Raw genomic sequence first — 17,523 nt, forward strand, 5'->3', positions numbered from 1 at the left:
CTCTCCATTCCATGGAACAAGAAGTTGTCTTCAACCTCGAAAACAGCTTCATGATCAGCTAGTGCCGGTCTTCAACCTGGGCATAGATATTTGTATATCAACGTTTAGTCGGGCGGGCTAACTAACATATCAACTTCGTTTGATTTAAATCATTTACCAAAATGATTAAACTAAAGTTGATAATAGTATACTCATCAGACCCTTATAAGTCAATCTTAATCTTGTCCACTTTCAATATGGGACTAATCATGAGTGTTACAATCACCCTCACTCAAAGGCTTGACGTCCTCGTCAAGGCCCAACATAACTCATATCAGGCCATAGCATAGTGCATGTAAGGCGTAGCCCAATGATGGCTCTACTCCGTCTATAAGTAGTCATTTCCTACTCGAGTCCCCTCACCATGTCCAAATGTTTGATCGATTCTGATACCAAATGTCATGACCTGAGCCTAATGAACTAACTGGCCTATCAACTATGAACTAAAATATTTAAACAGAACTTATTGACACTCACGGGTCGTGATACCAATTGATACGACCAATGTGATGATTGTTATTAAAACAATACAAATATAAATAGTTGGACTGTGTTTGGTCACGTGGACATCTCAGCCCACAACAAAACATGGTTGGCTCAATTCAATGGAAATCCAAATTCTTCAGCCAGTTGAGGCTTGAGATGGTCGAGGATAGCTTGTGGTCATCGGCAAAGAGCTGTTGCAAAGCTATAGCCAACCAGTTCAAGCTAAATCAGCTTCAGAGTAGTCCTTAGGGTCTTGTGTTGCTTACCACTGAATCTGAGCACAGTTTGAGACTGGTCTGGACAATCAAAGCCCCAAAGCTTTCTGATACATGTGCACTAGGTGAGGAGAAGTAGCCAAGGAGACAAGAGGATGAGGGCAATGCTGGGTTCATTGGAGAACATGTTTATAGTCGAGCACTATGTCAGGGATGATAGATGTGAGGGTGCTACTCAAAATGCTTGATCAGCCACATTTATTTCTCACCGTGATGTGAGCAGCGTAACAACACATGACATGCTCTAACTTCATGTGTTGTGATAGCACAAGGGTGTCAAATGGACTGCACACAACCATTGACAGCCCTCCAGGAGCTCAATTAGGAGATATGAGACAGAGAGACGAGAAGAAAGTGCTTTGGCACGGTAGAAGTAATGGAGACTCTGGTTTTCGTCAGCCCATCACTCTCAATGAAGACTTACTTCAAGAAACAAAGATGGGAAGATGCAACCCACAGGCTTAATTTATGGGCGGATAATTTTCTGCCCACTTTGTCCATTATGGATCATTGATTCAAACTGTTTTTGCAACAATTATCCTCACTTACAAACTTTTAGTTGTCTTCCAATAAATTACTCATTTTTAGGGATAAAAACTCTACATTATTTACAAAGAACAAAAATATATTTCAGAAATAAAAGAAGGTCTGACACTCTCCTTAAAAAAACTTGGACCTACACAAACAAATTATTAAGATAAATTATATATCTAATAACATTTAGAATGATCATCCAAATCATCTTTAGTCTATCAAAATGATCTTTAGCATTTCATCTGGTGCAAAACAGCTTTAAATCCCTAACAAATAATAATAATTTCATAAAAAATATTGAATGATGTGTCACTAACTTTCAATCAGAATAAGTATAATCATATCTCCTATTGTCATAAATGGATTAACTGATCTATCAACTTCGTATAGCACGAACTATTAATCAAAATACTTAAGCTAAAATTAATATTAATATATTTATCAAACTCTTATAAATCAATCTTAATTTTATTTATTTCTGATGTAGAACTAATTGAGATATTATAATTTTGATCAAACCCGATGTATATAGGACTTAACTCTAGTTGCTCAATGGTGAATTTTATGACTATTCACAAGTAGTTCTTTCTTATAAGATTGACTTTGATATCAAGATATCATAACTTGTGTTTGATAGACTAATTGATCTATCAATTTTGTTAAACATAAATCATTAGTTAAAATACTTAAGATAAAATTGATAATATTATATTTATCAATAAGACTAGTCTTAATTTTATCTATTTTGGATGTGAAATTAATCTAATGTTACACCTCTTCCATGAGATTTTTTCTATTTAACTTCTTAGTGATGCATCCCATATGATCTTCAGAAACCTTATAAGCTTCATTAAATGTGATGCAAAATGAGCTACTTACAAACATAAATAGATAACTAAATTCCTATATATCATAAATGGACTTGCAAAATATATTACGACACAATTGTACCTCGAGTTGCAGCCCAGAACTTGACTTTAGATCTCTCTTTCCTTCTAGACATCCATCATTCTTCTAAGAAATTGATGTTGCGATCACCATTTCTTGTCTTTGATTCGCAGCAGCATTGAAGCCGAGTCGCCATACTTTCGTGATCTCTCGATCGTGCAGCCCAGAGTACGTGTCACAGGCTGACTCGATCTACATACGGTGTTTCCTGACGGCCCACCCCCATAAGAAGCCCCCGTTGTCTACGTCTTCGCACCGTATACCTGTCCACCATACCATACCGCGCACGTACTGTCGCAGAGTCAGTACACTCGGGACCAAGCAACGATCACTGCGCCCTCGGTTGATCAGGGCCGTCCATCTAGATGGACCCCTTAAAGTGGACGCTTTGATCTGGTGGAGACGACTGGGTGGGGATGGACAGCGTCATAAATGCTTACTGTACTTATACATGCCACTGGTAAAACTGGTGTCGAGAAGTATACCTCACAAGCTGGAGGAGATCCGGTGTTAGAAAACGCAGGCGGACGACTTACCCGCAGTGAAACTTGCCCGCACTGCTTTCCCGCATCGATGCGAGAGAGCGACGTGTCGAGGCCTCTGTTAAAGAAAAGCTGTCGGCTATCTCGCCCCCACCGCTTCTCTTCTCGTCCCCACCCCGCCTCATACGGTGGCGAGTACGCCCGCGCCGTATGTTTATACGTGTGCATGACGGCAGCCGTAGGTACACCGGTTCGGGGCCCGCGGTCCCGCCCTCGTCGCCGCCCCTTTCGGAACCGCCAGTCTCGATCTCCCACCTCTCCACTCCCGGCCACAGTATATGAACACGGAGAAGAAGAGCAGAGAACGGAACAGCGGAACAAGAAATAAAGAAAGTCCCGTAATCTCCTACGTACGCATCTTTCTGCACCCTCCTCGTTCTTCGTGCTCCTGTTCCCCGTTCCGTTGCCTTTCCCTGAAGTGCCGCGTGCCTGTGCTACACCTAATCCGCGGTGAGGTTACCGAGACAATTATGTGCCAGCCATGTCTACTCGGAAGCAGCTTGTTGAATTTTCTAGTTTGGCAAAGAAACATCATCATTCCACATGAATCTTCAAATATGGGAAGCTCGTAGCTACTACGAGTCAATGCATCTCTTTGGAGATAAAGGCTTTAAGACAGTTTTCAAGTTGTATTTTGTGTTAATGTGAGCAGAATTTTGATCCAATAGCATAAAATTATCCTCACCTTTGATGAGATTCTTTTTTTGCTACGACTGAAGGTGACCGGACTCCCAACCCCCTTCTAATTTTTAAGTACGGTTATCATACGTTCGTTTCAGAGCGCGGCCGTTGAAACCGCCTCAAGAGAAAAAAACAAGAGAGAGATGATAAAGAAGGGACGAGAGAGGAAGAGCTCTTTGACCGCCATAGGTGAGCTCTAGATGACGCCGGTTGCCTCCTCTTAGCGCCTTCCCTTTCGTATTGTCCTCCCGGTTCGAGGCCTTCCGCGGTGGTTTCCCCCCATCCGACGTGTCCCCCAATCGCTCCCGAGAGCAGGGGTTTCGATCTGGCGGAACGGGTGAAGGAATCGAGAGGGATCGGTTCGATTTGTGGATTTCCGGTGGCATTCGGCGGGGGACTCGGCGAATTGGGCTGCGATCGGTTTGGTTTGGAGGGAGTCGATGGGACCAGCGCGGTGCTCCGGCGTCGGATCTGGGAATTCCGGGGCCTATACGACGGAAATTGCGGAATCCTTACGCTTCGAGGAGGAGATCCACAGCATTGTCCACCCCAGCTTGGACTCCTCCCCCGCGGCTGGCGGCTCCTTCACTGCGCTCCTCGGCCTCCCAGCCAACCAAGCCGTGGAGCTCCTCCACGAGACGGGCCCCAGTGAGGCCCCCGGCTCTGCCGCGGCCCCCTCCCCTACCGGTGAGCTGTGGCGGCTCCGCCTCGGCGAGCACGCCGCCGGCCCCCTCCACCTTCCGCTTGGCTGCTCTCCCACCTTCCCCTCCAACGCTGCCCTCGTGGAGCGCGCCGCGAGGTTCTCCGTCTTCGCCGCCGAGGATTCACCGGCGTTGAGCTCCGGCGGCGGCCCTTCGCCACGGCTCAAGGCGGAGCCCCTCGACTCCGATTCCCCCCCTCTCCTCCCTATCCCTACCGAGAAGACTCAGCGGCCGGCAAAAAGGAAGGAGTGCGAGAAGAGCAAGGTAAACCGGGAACCTCCCCTCTCCCAGTAAGGTAACCTCCTCTTGTAGCTGTGGGGATGATATAATTTCCTCCCTTGGGACGCAGGCGAAGGGACCCGCAAAGAAGAGCAAGAGCGCGGAGGAGACCACTGCCGCAGCAGCGAAGGAGACGGCGGCGGAGAACACCGATGGTGAGAAGCTCCCCTATGTTCACGTCCGTGCTCGCCGAGGCCAAGCCACCGATAGCCACAGCTTAGCTGAGAGAGTACTACTGCTTCATTTGTGGCCTAATGATCCATTAATTAATTCCTTTAGCTCATTTATTTATTTATTTATTTATTTCTTTAATTTATTGTAGGCGCGGAGGGAAAAAATAAATGCAAGGATGAAGCTTCTCCAAGAATTAGTTCCCGGGTGCAGCAAGGTTGGTATTTTTCTCATTACTCCTTTTCTTAATTGACATTTAATTAGTAACAAGTATATATATATATATATATATATATATATAATGCTTACTGTGCTAAACTTGCAATAAATATTGTGCGTTGATGGCTTACTATTTATGCTTAGTGGTCTTATGGAGAGGGGGATTCCCTGGAGCCAGGTAATTTGGATCTGGTTCGGTTGGCTTCCTTTTGTAAGCGACCTTGTGTGTCCTTCGGCTGGGGCCCTTTCTAACTAGGTGCCCTCCCTGTTCGGGTCTGGGTATATCCACTTGTGATCCGACCTGTTAGAGTCAATCAATGTGTCGAACTCGTTCGCTTACCTTATCCCACAGGTCGGATCTGGATTTTGATCCGATAGTCTTCTGAAGGCCCGTTAGTCTCTCGATGGGGTTAGATCGTGGGTAAAGTAGGCATGGGGCCGCGAACGAAGTGGGTCGGGCGTGTGCAATCCAGCGCAAAGTGCGGCTCAATGCTCTAGGTGCCTGTGAAGGAAAAGTGACGGAGACGGGGACACGATGTGATTTGGGCGCTTGAGTAGACTTTGGGTATGTTGCGGTTGACACACGTATATTAAACGATGCACATCATCACGCAGAAAGAGGGATCCACTCGATTACTTAAATGCTAGTACCTAGTGAGGAAACCAATTATTATTATTCTGCTAAGCAACTTTTGTGCAGACCCACGACAGGGATTGTTGTTAATTGTGTGATTGAACGACTTTTCTTTCCCAAATCAGAATCAAAAACCAAATTTTGGCTGAAACAAACGACTAAGCTGTTGGTCTTTTAGAACTCTCTCTCTCTCTCTCTCTTTTTCATTCGGAGACAGAAAAAAAGGACTTGAGAGTGAACTATCTAATCTGTCTGTCCGTGACGCAGATAACAGGTACGGCTTTGGTGCTGGATGAAATCATCAATCACGTACAGTCGCTTCAAAGGCAAGTTGAGGTACACTACTCGCTCCACCACAAGTGTTGTCGCTCGCACAGCTGTATCACTGGAATTCACCAAAAAGCCCCTCAGTTGTTATTATTAGCTTAAGATAAGATAAACGAGAGAAATAATGATGAGATCACCGATTTCTCCACTGTGGTTCGCAGTTCCTGTCGATGAGATTAGCGGCCGTGAACCCGAGGATCGACTTTGGCGGCCTCGACAGCTTTTTATCGGCGGAGGTAACTTCTCGTTCTCCGTTCTGCGCATCTTTTCTGAATCCCATGTGGAACGGCTAGAAATATTCTCTTGCGATTTTCCGTTCTCGAAGACTGGAAACGAGTTAGTGTGACGTGAAACGTGGTCGTTGATGGCAGTGTGGACCGCTGGCGACGGCTAATGGGAGGGGAGGAGTGGCCTTGGATCCTGCGCTGTGGTCGTCGCACCCGGTAACGGCGAACGGAGCACGTTGGCTGCCGCAGCCGCAAATCCGGCACGTCGATGTCTGGCCAACTCAGCAGTCTTCGACGGCGTGGACGAGGGATGGACCCGCCCATCCGCACGCCCTCCTCAACCCCGGGGCTTCGCTCGTCGGCTACGATCCCGCCAGCTCCGGTAATTCCTGCACAAATTTCCCGTTATTTCATCTTCTTATACTTAATTGGCACGTATTGAGAATGCACGTCTTGAATCATCCCGTGGGCTCCGAACTGAGTGTAGGAAGAACTTTTGGGAGGACAGAGATGAGATCCGTTGTCTTTTGGTTTCTGACTGCTTCTGTCCCAGTCGGGTGGCATTGTCGGGCCCAAAGCCATAAATGATTGCCTCAGGCAACGTGGGCTGCCTGTTGTTTAATCGGCCTGCCCCGGACCACACCTTTCTCAAATCTGGTCCCAATGGTCCCCTTGGCATGTAGATTTCCTCCCTCACCATGTACAACTGTCTGTCTTCTATTTCTGACGGTCTTGGGCCTTCAAGGAAAAAGTTGGTGTCATAACTCTCGTCTGTGCAGTGGCTGTCTTTCCCCTGTTCCAACCTCATAATTCACAATCAGTCCTGTACAAGCCTATTGACTATTTACTTCAGATCAAGTGGATAGCAGCATAGCCATTCTGTAGGTTCCATTTCGTGTCAAATTTTGCTTCTTGTGTTCTTCGCTATACTTCACCATCAAAGACTGTCTTTTCCCCTAGGTCTTGGATGTTCACACTTGGTTTTACTAAGCCCAGCTGGTACCAACCAAGCTCGGTGCCGAACAACTCATGTACCATTGTGTGTCGAAGCTAAGTCATTAATTGACGATCTTGATATTACTGTGACAGGCATCTGGGCCACCACTCTGGACGATTTTAAACTAGCTAGTTGCTGTATTTTGACTTTGGGTTGGAATCTTATCCTGGATGTCGGGAACTTTTACTGTTTACTTTTGGCTTTTTAACTCGACAATTGACACTAATCTTAAGATCTCGTCACAGATCTCGAGCGGCTCGACTTATCATGAGTTCAAGCATTTTTACTCAGCAAAATCCTTTTGATGTTCCTCATTCATATGAAATGGATGGGAAGGCCTGGTTACAGAAGAATGCTTTTATTATTATTTTTGTTTTAGTTGGATCATTTTGCAAATCATGTTCGCCTCATCTGGAAGTCAGTGGTGCATTACCTCATATATGAAAAGAGAAAATTTCCTTTTACACTTGTACATAAACAGATAAAAATACCTCATATGAGAGAGAGAGAGAGCGCTATGCTTGTTCAGTCTATTTAAGTAATAAGAAACCTGCATCAATGAGCATGTTTATTGTTATTTTAGACATTTATGCATATCTAGACATGCATCATAGATGAAACACTGAACTGCATCCTTCTTGGTTTTGCAGTGTTGCTGAACTCGAACCAGTTGAAGACGGAACTCTGAACAGCAAGTGATGGTGCTTTCATACTGGCATATAACACCAGTTTGTACAGAGCAGAATTAATATATTGTTACGATTAGTGGAGTGGAAGTTGGAAGAGCTTCGTTCACAATTTCATGTGACCAGCTCTCTGATAATTTATTGCAGAGTATATACTCTACTTTCTCGTACATTATGCTTATATAAATTTCAGCCTTATGATTGAAGCAGCTTTTTTATCTCTTCCATTCAAGTTGCGTTTTATCAATTAGATGAGGCAGTCATAATCTTTGCAACGAAGCATAATTATAACATGTTGGACTAGCCAATGCTTCTATGCACCAAACATGGAGTGTTATGCATTAAAACAATGGATCTTATCACGGTGTATTAACAATCACCAAACCAAGCTCTGAACAATCAAGACGCATCTTACTGACTAATGATTTCAACGTTTGCTTTACTCCACATCTCTAGATCTTATCAAGCTTTTTAGCCTTAACAACAGGGTTTTCTTTGGCGATTGCGTCCTGGTTCGCCCTCAGGTAATCGAACGAGCAAGCGTGCTTGTCCGAGTAGCGGTGCGCGGCGCAGAAAAGATTCCCGCATCGACAAGTGAAACCAGTCAAACCAACCCGTTTCTTGCAAGAGCTGCACCTGTTTGGCTCCTCCTTTGCCTTTGCTTCTCCAGAGCTCGAGCCTTGAGCAACAGTCAGTTAACTTATTTCCATGAATACTAATGGAGGTATTCATAATAAGGAAGAATCATTAAGTAATATGAATTAATCATTTTATGTCAGATAAGTATTAATGACAAAGTATATATATATATATATATATATATATATATATATATATATATATATATATATATATATATATATATATATATATATATATATATATATATATGTAAGATGACAGATCAACATGTCATAAGAATAGTACAAATGTTGTTCAACTAATGCTGCTATACTTGAAGGAAAATTCTCGACTGTCAACATGCCATAAGAATCGTACAAATGTTTGTCCTCGAATAAAATGAATCATCAAGCCTCATCAGCATGAAATCTAATTGACTACCGATTGATTGAATATAGAATATTTTTTTTTAGGATCTTAAGCCATCTTAGCTAGTTAAGATTTTTCAAACATATTTCTTATCACTTATCGTTTGCAAAAGAAAAAAAAGATTTCTTTCATTAATACTAAGGCTTAAGTCTTATTAATACTTTCGAATGACTAAAGATTAAATCTTATCCTCACCACTTAAATTTTTTTATTAAATCCCCATCACTTACGATTTATCAAAAACAATATATTTTTTTTTATTAACACTAAGGTAATTATTTGTCTCTAGCCTTTGCCACATAAAATTTCACCTCTATGCAAAAAGTAACTACTTCAAATATTCAATCATATAATAAATTAATTTAAATATGTTAATTTTCATATAGAATATGTTATGCAAAATACACATAAAAGAATATATCAAACATGATATATATCTATCATGAACTTTGTTGGTTTTGTTCAAGTTATATAACATCCTTATGTGTCCATCTAAAAAGAGTCAAATCTTCATAAAATCTCTTAAAGGATCTAGAGAAGTCAGGTCAAATAAAACGTTTAACTAGGAATTTCACAAGTAAATATTTTAACAAATATTTGATAGACAATATAAATTACTTTGTAAGCTTATTATAAATAAATACAAAACTAACTAAGTTTATAACCGATATATCAAAAATATCAATAAGAAATGATAAGGATCAATACCTTTCATGTCTTCCCTTCCTATAGCTTTTTTTTTTTTTCCCCTCCTACAATCAATTATGTTTCTTGGTGATTGAAAGGAGAGTCAAAGGGGATTTTATAAAAGATCCTACTTCTGCCAACGAGACATAATCTTAATTCTTTTCATGATAGGATAATAAATAATCATATTCTATATTTAACCCATATTCATATTTTGTGTGACTTAAATCAAATTAAAAATCATATAAATTAAGTTTTATAATTTTAACCAAATCAATATTTAATTCAAACATAGCCTCATCGAATATTTACGTATAATATTGGACTATAATTGCTAAAAATTTATTTCTTAAAATATACTCTACCTAATATATATATATATATATATATATATATATATATATATATATATTATTTTTAAACTTAACATGTAAATGATACCTAAATTCTAAATGAAATAAAATTAGGATTTTCCCCAATTACTTAAATCATAAGCAGTAACATTTTCTACGTGAATTTGGGTTGGCTTGAGCATGGTTTGATATGTACCACCCCTTGGCATAGCCTAAGGTCCAATGATTGTCTTAATGAGTTATTTTTTGATATATTTTATAATAAATTTTAGGTCATTACTTGAAAAATTAATTTAATTTAGTTTAGCCAATTATTTAAAATAAAATTGATTTTATAGTAGAATGATACAAATGTAATATTAATATTAATGTTATTTTACCGATCATATCATGTTATTTGTTCTTTAAGCATATATCCATTATTGACATATGTGGGGATGTCAATTATACTATCTATAAGGATTTGCCCCTAATTAGTTGGGGATGAAGATATTTTATATTACTTGCACAAATATAGGATGATGACGGATAGGATACTTTCTATCGTGTACTCGTACTGACTATTAATATGTGGGCTGAGATGTTAGACCTAAACGCTAGATGGGCTAGACTTTCGTTATTAAAATTAGGTTAGACGAACCAATTGATTGTGATTCAATTATAAACCATATAGTTTAATTAAAAATATCATCTTGTGGCCCACACGCTATGCATACTCAATCCCCAATCACAAGCACCACCATCATGGTTGTTTAACTTTGTCTCCAAACAACTACAAATGACAAATAATGAATGACAATAATGATTGCTCAGTATTATTTTGTTTCTCCTCCTTTTCCCATCACACACTCCCTTGTCCCTCTTTCCTTTTCCCATATTCCCCTTTCATCATAGTTGTTCTTGATCTTCCTCTATCTTCCTTTCGCCTCTCCACAATTTTGATTCTATTTGTATTTAAATATATTTACTTTTTAATATAATTTTTTATATTATTAATTAAGTATTATATAATTTTATTTTTTAAAAAATTAAATGGGTTTCTGCCCTTAGTGGAGATTCCTCGTCTGTGCTCTCACCCCGTCTAAATGGGGAGTAGGGTGGGGATGGAAGATAAAGGATGATATGAGGATGAGGATAGGGAAGCATTTCTTGCCCCATTAACATAATTAGATACATTTCTATATTACTATATATATAATCATAAACTAGCTGATTATATATATAATCATTCTAGGACCCTATAATAAACTATCAAGCTCTTTACTAATTAAACTAGCTGATCTAATATATAATCATAAAATCTCGATTATGCTCCATATAAAAGGAGCAAAGGGTTGTCATGCATCGACTCCCCTATACCATTCACTAAGCATGATTCACTATAATAAATGATGCATGATTCATTATGATAATTGGATATGCATTAATTATCTAAATGATAAAATAAAATAATATTTGATAATATTTTTTTTCAAAGAAAGATGTATAACGATAGAACGATTCCATTTAGGGATTAACTACATTTTAGAATAAAATAAATAAAAAATATTTATATAACCAAGTAAATATGTGATTACGATTAAAACAAAGATTAGTTAGAAAAAATCCGAAGATATAAATCATTATCCTAAGATGTATTTTTGGTATTCATACAAGTATACTTGGGAAAGTCATCCTAAGATACAATTGGTAGACCGAAAAGAATTCCGAAGATGGTTTAGTATTAACATATTGAAAAAGAAAAAAAATTATGAATAAAAAAGGTAGAGAAGATAAAAACTCTTAAAGTGTATAATAAGATTGGGTTATTTTTTCACCCCCTCTAATTGAATGAAAACGAAGAATTGGTAGCTTCTTCCGTCCATCCAAAAAGTGCTACCACATCCATAGGCAATGCAACAACAAGAGTCATTATTTACACGAGTCAGTGTAAGAGATAACAAACAAAATCATTGACACATGAGTTGGTTACAAAAAATTAATATTTTCCTCTAGCAATCCCTCACAAAAAAAATATATATTTTAAATAAATAAAATAATTATAACAAATAAATAATATATATTTTAAATATTTAATCCTATTTAATGAAATAAGTATCAATATAAGAAAAAAAGTGAATCAGATCTTATCATCTTAATTATGTTTTTTTTACGTAAATAATTGAACGAATAAACTATCTTTGTTAGTTAAATGATTAAAAGTGTTAACTATCTTAGTCGGTAAAGATTTTGATAATTTATCGAGAGGTCCTCAAAATATGGTCTAAAGGTATCGTAAGAAACAACCATCCGAGCATAATTCTAAAAAATCTAACACTAATATATATATATATATATATATATATATATATATATATATATATATATATATATATATAACTTTTTCTATCCAATTAAAAAAGCATCAATTTCATCATCAATTTCATTTGATTTAAATCATTGGTCAAAATCTTTAAATTAAAATTAATAATAATACACATAGAACCATTCACTTATGACGCAGAACCAATCAGAGCATTACATAAATCAAAGACGATACAAAACATCTTGCGATTATAAGATGCATATCTTATATAAATTCTGGTCTTCTAATTTCAAACAGTTTTTTTTTAATCTCTTCCATTTAGGTTGCATTTTATCAATACATAAGACAATCATAACCTTGCAACGAGGCATAATAAAAAATAATATATAGAGTGTCATGCATTACAGCGATGCATCTTATCAGAGGTTTCATATACGGTGACTAATAGTAACAACATCTACCAACAATAGACCAATGGCCGCAGCATTTGCTTACTCCAATTCTCTATATCTTATCAAGCTTTTTAGGCTTAACAACAGGGTTCGCTTTGGCGATTGCATTCTGTGCCGCACTCCGGTAATCAAATGAGCAGTGATGCTTATCCGAATAACGATGCACAGAGCAGAAGAGGTTCCCACACCGACAAGTGAAACCAGTCAAACCAACCCGTTTCTTGCAAGTGCTGCACCTGTTTGGCCCCTCCTTTGCCTTCTCTTCTACAGGCTCGCTTGAGCTCGAAGCACAAACCGATGGTGCCAAAACATTGTTGTTCGTCGAGAACTCATTGTAGCACTTGGAGCACATATTTCCGGTTGCCACACTTCCAAAGAAACCACAGTTGTTGATACAGAGAATTGGCTCTTCCCCGGCTTCGCTTCTAGTCTCATCATCATCTCCTATATCAAATTAACCACAGATGAGAATAAATAAAAAATTATAGTCATTCCAAAGTCTTTTGTTTTTAAGATAAGAGGTAAAGACAGGACTCAAAGTTCAGAACGATGAACTATCAAAATCTTTATTACCAACGAGGCTAATTAGCACCTTCGGTCATTTCAGAGTCACAAGCCAGTACCCTAAACCTTTATCATCAATCTAACTATCATAGCTAGATTAACATTATGAATCTTTTTGTTTTCCATGAATCTTCAATGATTTTGACTAGTTTCCTATTAAATAGATACGTAAATAAAAAGTAGGTAAAAAATAATAATACAATCTAATTTTACAACTAGAATAGAATTATTTATTTATAGTGAAGGAAATTGAATCTATACATTTACGGTATAGGTGTTTTGGATTAAGCAAGAACTAGCTGAATATGCTGTTTGCATTAGCCCAAAACCAGCTCAACGATCACTCCAATTAGTTTCAAAGTACTTCTGTGCATGCGTTCAAGGAGATATTTATAATAATGAAGAATTATCATATTGGAATGAGTTGATCCAAAATTATAGTTAATAAGCCGAACTATCAGTCTTTAGCCTTTGACCAACAAGACTAGATCATAAAATTTCATCTCTACATTCAATAGATTGTATGATAAATTAATTTAAACAAGTTGATTTTCAATATAGACTATGGTATGCATAAAATGTGTGAAGGAATATATCGAAAAAGATATTTACGAGAATGTATCAATAAGAAATAATAAGGATTACTACCTTTCGTCTCCTCTTTCTTAGCGGTCGACATTTTTCTTTGCTTCCTTTGATCAATCTTGCTTTTTCATGACTCGAAGATATTCGATTGGGATTTTATAGAAGAGATATCCTACTTCTCTAGACATAATCTCATTTTTTTTCATAATAGAAATAACTAATAATCATATTATATATTTATTCGTATCTATACTTTTGTCTAATTTAGACCAAATTGAAAAATATACATACTAAGATTTATAATTATAACTAAATCAATTTTGATTCCTAACATATTCTTAACCAATAATAAGTAAAACATTTAAGTGTAATTGCCAAAAAATTATTTCTTAAAATAAACCATACTTAGTTTTTATAGGAGAGATATTGATGGAGAGATTGTAGTCACAAATTTTCTAGGAATCTTGTATTACTAGATTTAACGATCCTCATACATGAAGGTAAATACATAAATAATAATTGAATATAATTTCTTTTCATGTGAATTGAAGACTACAATCCTAAATATATAGGTTTCCTATAAATTTATAACTAAAAAAATGATAGAATTGATTTACTAAAGACCTTGTTCAAGATATATATAATCGTCCATAGAGCTTATTCTGATATTGATCCAGATATAGAAGAATAACTCATTATGCTCTTAGCATGAGTATGATTTTGCTTTTTAGTAATCTCGTTCTGTTATGATACATCTAGTAAAACATAATGAGAACATATATCCAACCAGAATTATGATCAAATTTATCATAACTACCATAAAATTTATCACTCTTGTCATATCTGATAATTTTAATTTTTTTATTTAATTATCTTTTGATTTCATTTATGTACACCTAAAGATGTTAGTAGCTTAAGACATCAGATAATCATATCTTAACAGGTTATAAATAAAAGTGATAAAATATTTCTCTCTGCTAAAATATGAAATATGGAGTAACCCATACATGCAAACATATAAATATGAAATATGGAGTACCCCATAGATGCAAACATATATAATCTTAATGATTTCATAAAACTACATTTCATTCTAATATTTTATTACAAGATCATTATAACCTCAAAATTCATATTAATTCCATATAAACAATCATAGATAATTTAAAAAAAATTATTGCATAATGATGAGTTTACCACCACCAAAAGAGAAATAATATTTTTGACAATCCTAGATAAAGAACATAAATTTGTAGTAACATAACATGCATCCTCAAGATCTATCATACAAATCAAGGTTCGTTGTACCGTACCGTATCGGCGTTTCGATCCGGGCTCGGTACGGTACGGTACCGGTGTACCGGGCGGTACATCAAGGCGTACCGAGCGGTATGCCCTGGTGTACCGAATATTTTTTTTATTTTTTTATGCTGTAGCAGTGCTACAGTATAATACTGTAGCACTGTAGCGGTACCGGGCGATTCGCGTACCGATAACCTGTCGGACCGGTACGTACCACCCGGTACGGGCGGTATGCTTCGGTACGGCAGACCTTGATACAAATAATCTCTAAGTATATGCATTAAGTATCCACTATTATCGCTTCCACTTTAAGATGAATTCTTATAATAATGAATATTTCACTCTTTTGAATCTCATATTAAAATAAATATTTATTATTGGGTACATAAGTTGAAGCGTCAAAATCAATCCACCAAATTTTAAAAAATATCTTTTATAACGTTTGATTCGAAACATGCAAAGGTCAAACTTAAACCTTTTCTTTTCAAACCAAAATCTTATAGTCCTTTTTTACATAACCTTGTTGAATCTCGAATTTTGAAGATGACGTCAATTGTCATTTGTTATCTAATCCATATGTTGAGATAAGTGTGCAGGATTAACTACGATGAAAGTAAGACATGCAGCAGGAGTTGCGCCGGAGTCAAAACTATGATTACGTTGGGAGTTCGAGAGCTCGACAGAAGTCCGGACGGTCGTCGGAGGTTCTGCGGGAACAAATCCGAGAAGTCTAGGAGCTTGCCAAAAGAAGCTCGTCGGAACTCACCAAATGGATCGTCGCAAGTCCAGGAGTTTGCCGGAAGTCGGCAGGAGCATCACCGTGGGTTCATCGGATGATCGATGGAAGCTCGCCGAAAGCTCGCCGAAAGAAGCGATTGACGCACCGGAGCAAGTTGCAGTAAATGTCTTAAGAAATTCGTAGTTAGCACGATAATTAAGTTAGAAATGGGAGGTGATCCCATTAACTTAATCTTGGGGAAATTGAGCCCTTGACAGACCCAAATTGGGCCGAATGGATCAGCCCATTCGGACTCAGATTACTTGGCCAGAGGTGGCACCGCCTGGGTCGGCGTTGGCACCGCTCAGGGCTCAGTCTCCGAGCTCTGGCTGGGCGGTGCAACCGCCCTAGTCAGGCGGTGGCACCGCCTGAGCTCGGTCTCCAAGCTCTGGCTGGGCGGTGCAACCGCCCTAATCAGGCGGTGGCACCGCCTGAGCTCGGTCTCCGAGCTCTGGCAGGAGGTGCAACCGCCCCTAACAGGAGGTGGCACCGCCCAGAGGCTCAATCTTTGAGCTTTGCCAGGCGGTGCAACCGCCCCAGTCAGGCGGTGCAACCGCCAGACCCCGGAATTCCAAGAATTGATAGTTTTGAGCTCGGAATTCAAACTGGGTTGGGGCCTATAAATACCCCACCCTTTCAGCAATGACAGAGTAACCAAAAACCACCGAAATCCTGATCTTACTCTGTGATTTTTAGAGCTCAAAAGTGTTGTATGAGTTAAAAGTTCTTCTCCCTCTTTTCTTCCAAGTTCTGATCTTTCAAGAGAGGAGAGAAAATTCTGTAAGGGTTGTCTCCTAAGCCCGTCAAAAGGAGTGAAACTGTAAAAGGGTGGTTGGCCTTCGCCTATTGAAGGAAGGCCTCTAGTGGACGTCGGTGACCTCGTCGGTAGAGGAAGCCAGAAGTGGATGTAGGTCAAGATTGACCGAACAACTCTAAAATTGCGGTGCTCTCTGGTTTGCATTTACTTTGAGCATATTATCTTTACTGCAAACCTCCTCAATAGCTTACTGCCTTCTGCGCATTTACGATCGTGTTTCAAAGTTCAGTATTTTCTGAATCGATGTTTAGACGTAAATCAGTTTTATCGTACGAATATCATATTTCAGTTTGCGCTTACATTCTGATTTCCATCATAACTGCAAACTGGCTTTATTGATTCGCTTTAACTGCATCTCGCTTGATCACAAGGACCAAAAGAACCTGGAGGGGTGCAGGCCTGTCATGAACGCCTGCATCAAGAAAGAGGGGTGAGCATCCGACAATCCACGGATTTGGGTTGTAAATCGGTTCACAAAGTGGGAGAGGGGCTCGTCCTCTCTCTGGTTGAGCCCGAGGAGTAATGCCATGGACGGTTTAGGTCGGGCGTACGCCAGGAAGTTAAGCTCGAAATCCTTGGCGAGCTGGTCGAAGGAGGCGATGGTCCCAGGCGTCAGGCCGCCGTACCACGTGCGGGCCGGCCCGCGCAGAGTCGTTGGGAATGCCCTGCACATCAGGGCGTCGGAAGTGCCGAATAGCGCCATCTGGGCGCGGAAAGCGGCCACGTGGTCTGCCGGGTCGGTGGCGCCGTCATACGCATCCAGAGAGGGGAGGCGGAAGTGTGGCGGGATCGCCTGGTTTTGTATCTCGGGGGTGAACGGAGATCCTTGGCGTCCGTCTGCCCCGAGCTCTCCCTTTGACTTGCGGACTTCTTGTTGTACCTCG

The 17,523-nt window shown here is 39.2% G+C and overlaps 2 protein-coding genes and 1 long non-coding RNA gene across 3 annotated transcripts; 1 reads left to right on the top strand and 2 right to left on the bottom strand.

Annotated features, from left to right (window-relative positions):
• Positions 1 to 3,576: 3,576 nt before the first annotated feature.
• Positions 3,577 to 7,971, top strand: LOC135659600 (transcription factor bHLH48-like). Its single transcript, XM_065176310.1, has 7 exons — positions 3,577 to 4,470; positions 4,556 to 4,714; positions 4,808 to 4,873; positions 5,777 to 5,845; positions 5,998 to 6,072; positions 6,208 to 6,445; positions 7,711 to 7,971. Exons 1-7 carry the CDS (start codon positions 3,946 to 3,948, stop codon positions 7,746 to 7,748), a joined length of 1,170 nt encoding a protein of 389 aa, XP_065032382.1. The 5' UTR covers positions 3,577 to 3,945; the 3' UTR covers positions 7,749 to 7,971.
• Positions 5,531 to 6,187, bottom strand: LOC135659616 (uncharacterized). Its single transcript, XR_010506103.1, has 2 exons — positions 5,974 to 6,187; positions 5,531 to 5,894 (listed from the first exon to the last, which is right to left on the bottom strand). It is a non-coding gene; the product is annotated as an uncharacterized LOC135659616 (long non-coding RNA).
• Positions 7,972 to 8,198: 227 nt separating the features above from the next.
• On the bottom strand, positions 8,199 to 13,195 carry LOC103972708 (zinc finger A20 and AN1 domain-containing stress-associated protein 8-like). Its single transcript, XM_065180638.1, has 4 exons — positions 13,186 to 13,195; positions 12,662 to 13,037; positions 10,553 to 10,608; positions 8,199 to 8,425 (listed from the first exon to the last, which is right to left on the bottom strand). Exons 1-4 carry the CDS (start codon positions 13,193 to 13,195, stop codon positions 8,199 to 8,201), a joined length of 669 nt encoding a protein of 222 aa, XP_065036710.1.
• Positions 13,196 to 17,523: the final 4,328 nt, after the last annotated feature.

This window comes from Musa acuminata, chromosome BXJ1-4 (genome assembly GCF_036884655.1).
Source record: "Musa acuminata AAA Group cultivar baxijiao chromosome BXJ1-4, Cavendish_Baxijiao_AAA, whole genome shotgun sequence".
NCBI lineage: Eukaryota > Viridiplantae > Streptophyta > Magnoliopsida > Zingiberales > Musaceae > Musa > Musa acuminata.

Bases quoted from the DNA above. Each gene is read 5' to 3' on its own strand.
- LOC103972708 (XM_065180638.1), bottom strand. The intron at 10,609-12,661 runs GCTTGATAAGAT...TGTCATTTGTAG, and splicing joins CCTGTTGTTAAGCCTAAAAA to TTGTTTGGAGACAAAGTTAA. The intron at 8,426-10,552 runs GTATGCATAGCG...CTGTTGCTCAAG, and splicing joins TGCTTGTGATTGGGGATTGA to GCTCGAGCTCTGGAGAAGCA.
- LOC135659600 (XM_065176310.1), top strand. From the start codon at position 3,946: ATGGGACCAGCGCGGTGCTCCGGCGTCGGATCTGGGAATTCCGGGGCC. The intron at 6,073-6,207 runs GTAACTTCTCGT...CGTTGATGGCAG, and splicing joins ACAGCTTTTTATCGGCGGAG to TGTGGACCGCTGGCGACGGC. The intron at 6,446-7,710 runs GTAATTCCTGCA...TTGGTTTTGCAG, and splicing joins CTACGATCCCGCCAGCTCCG to TGTTGCTGAACTCGAACCAG.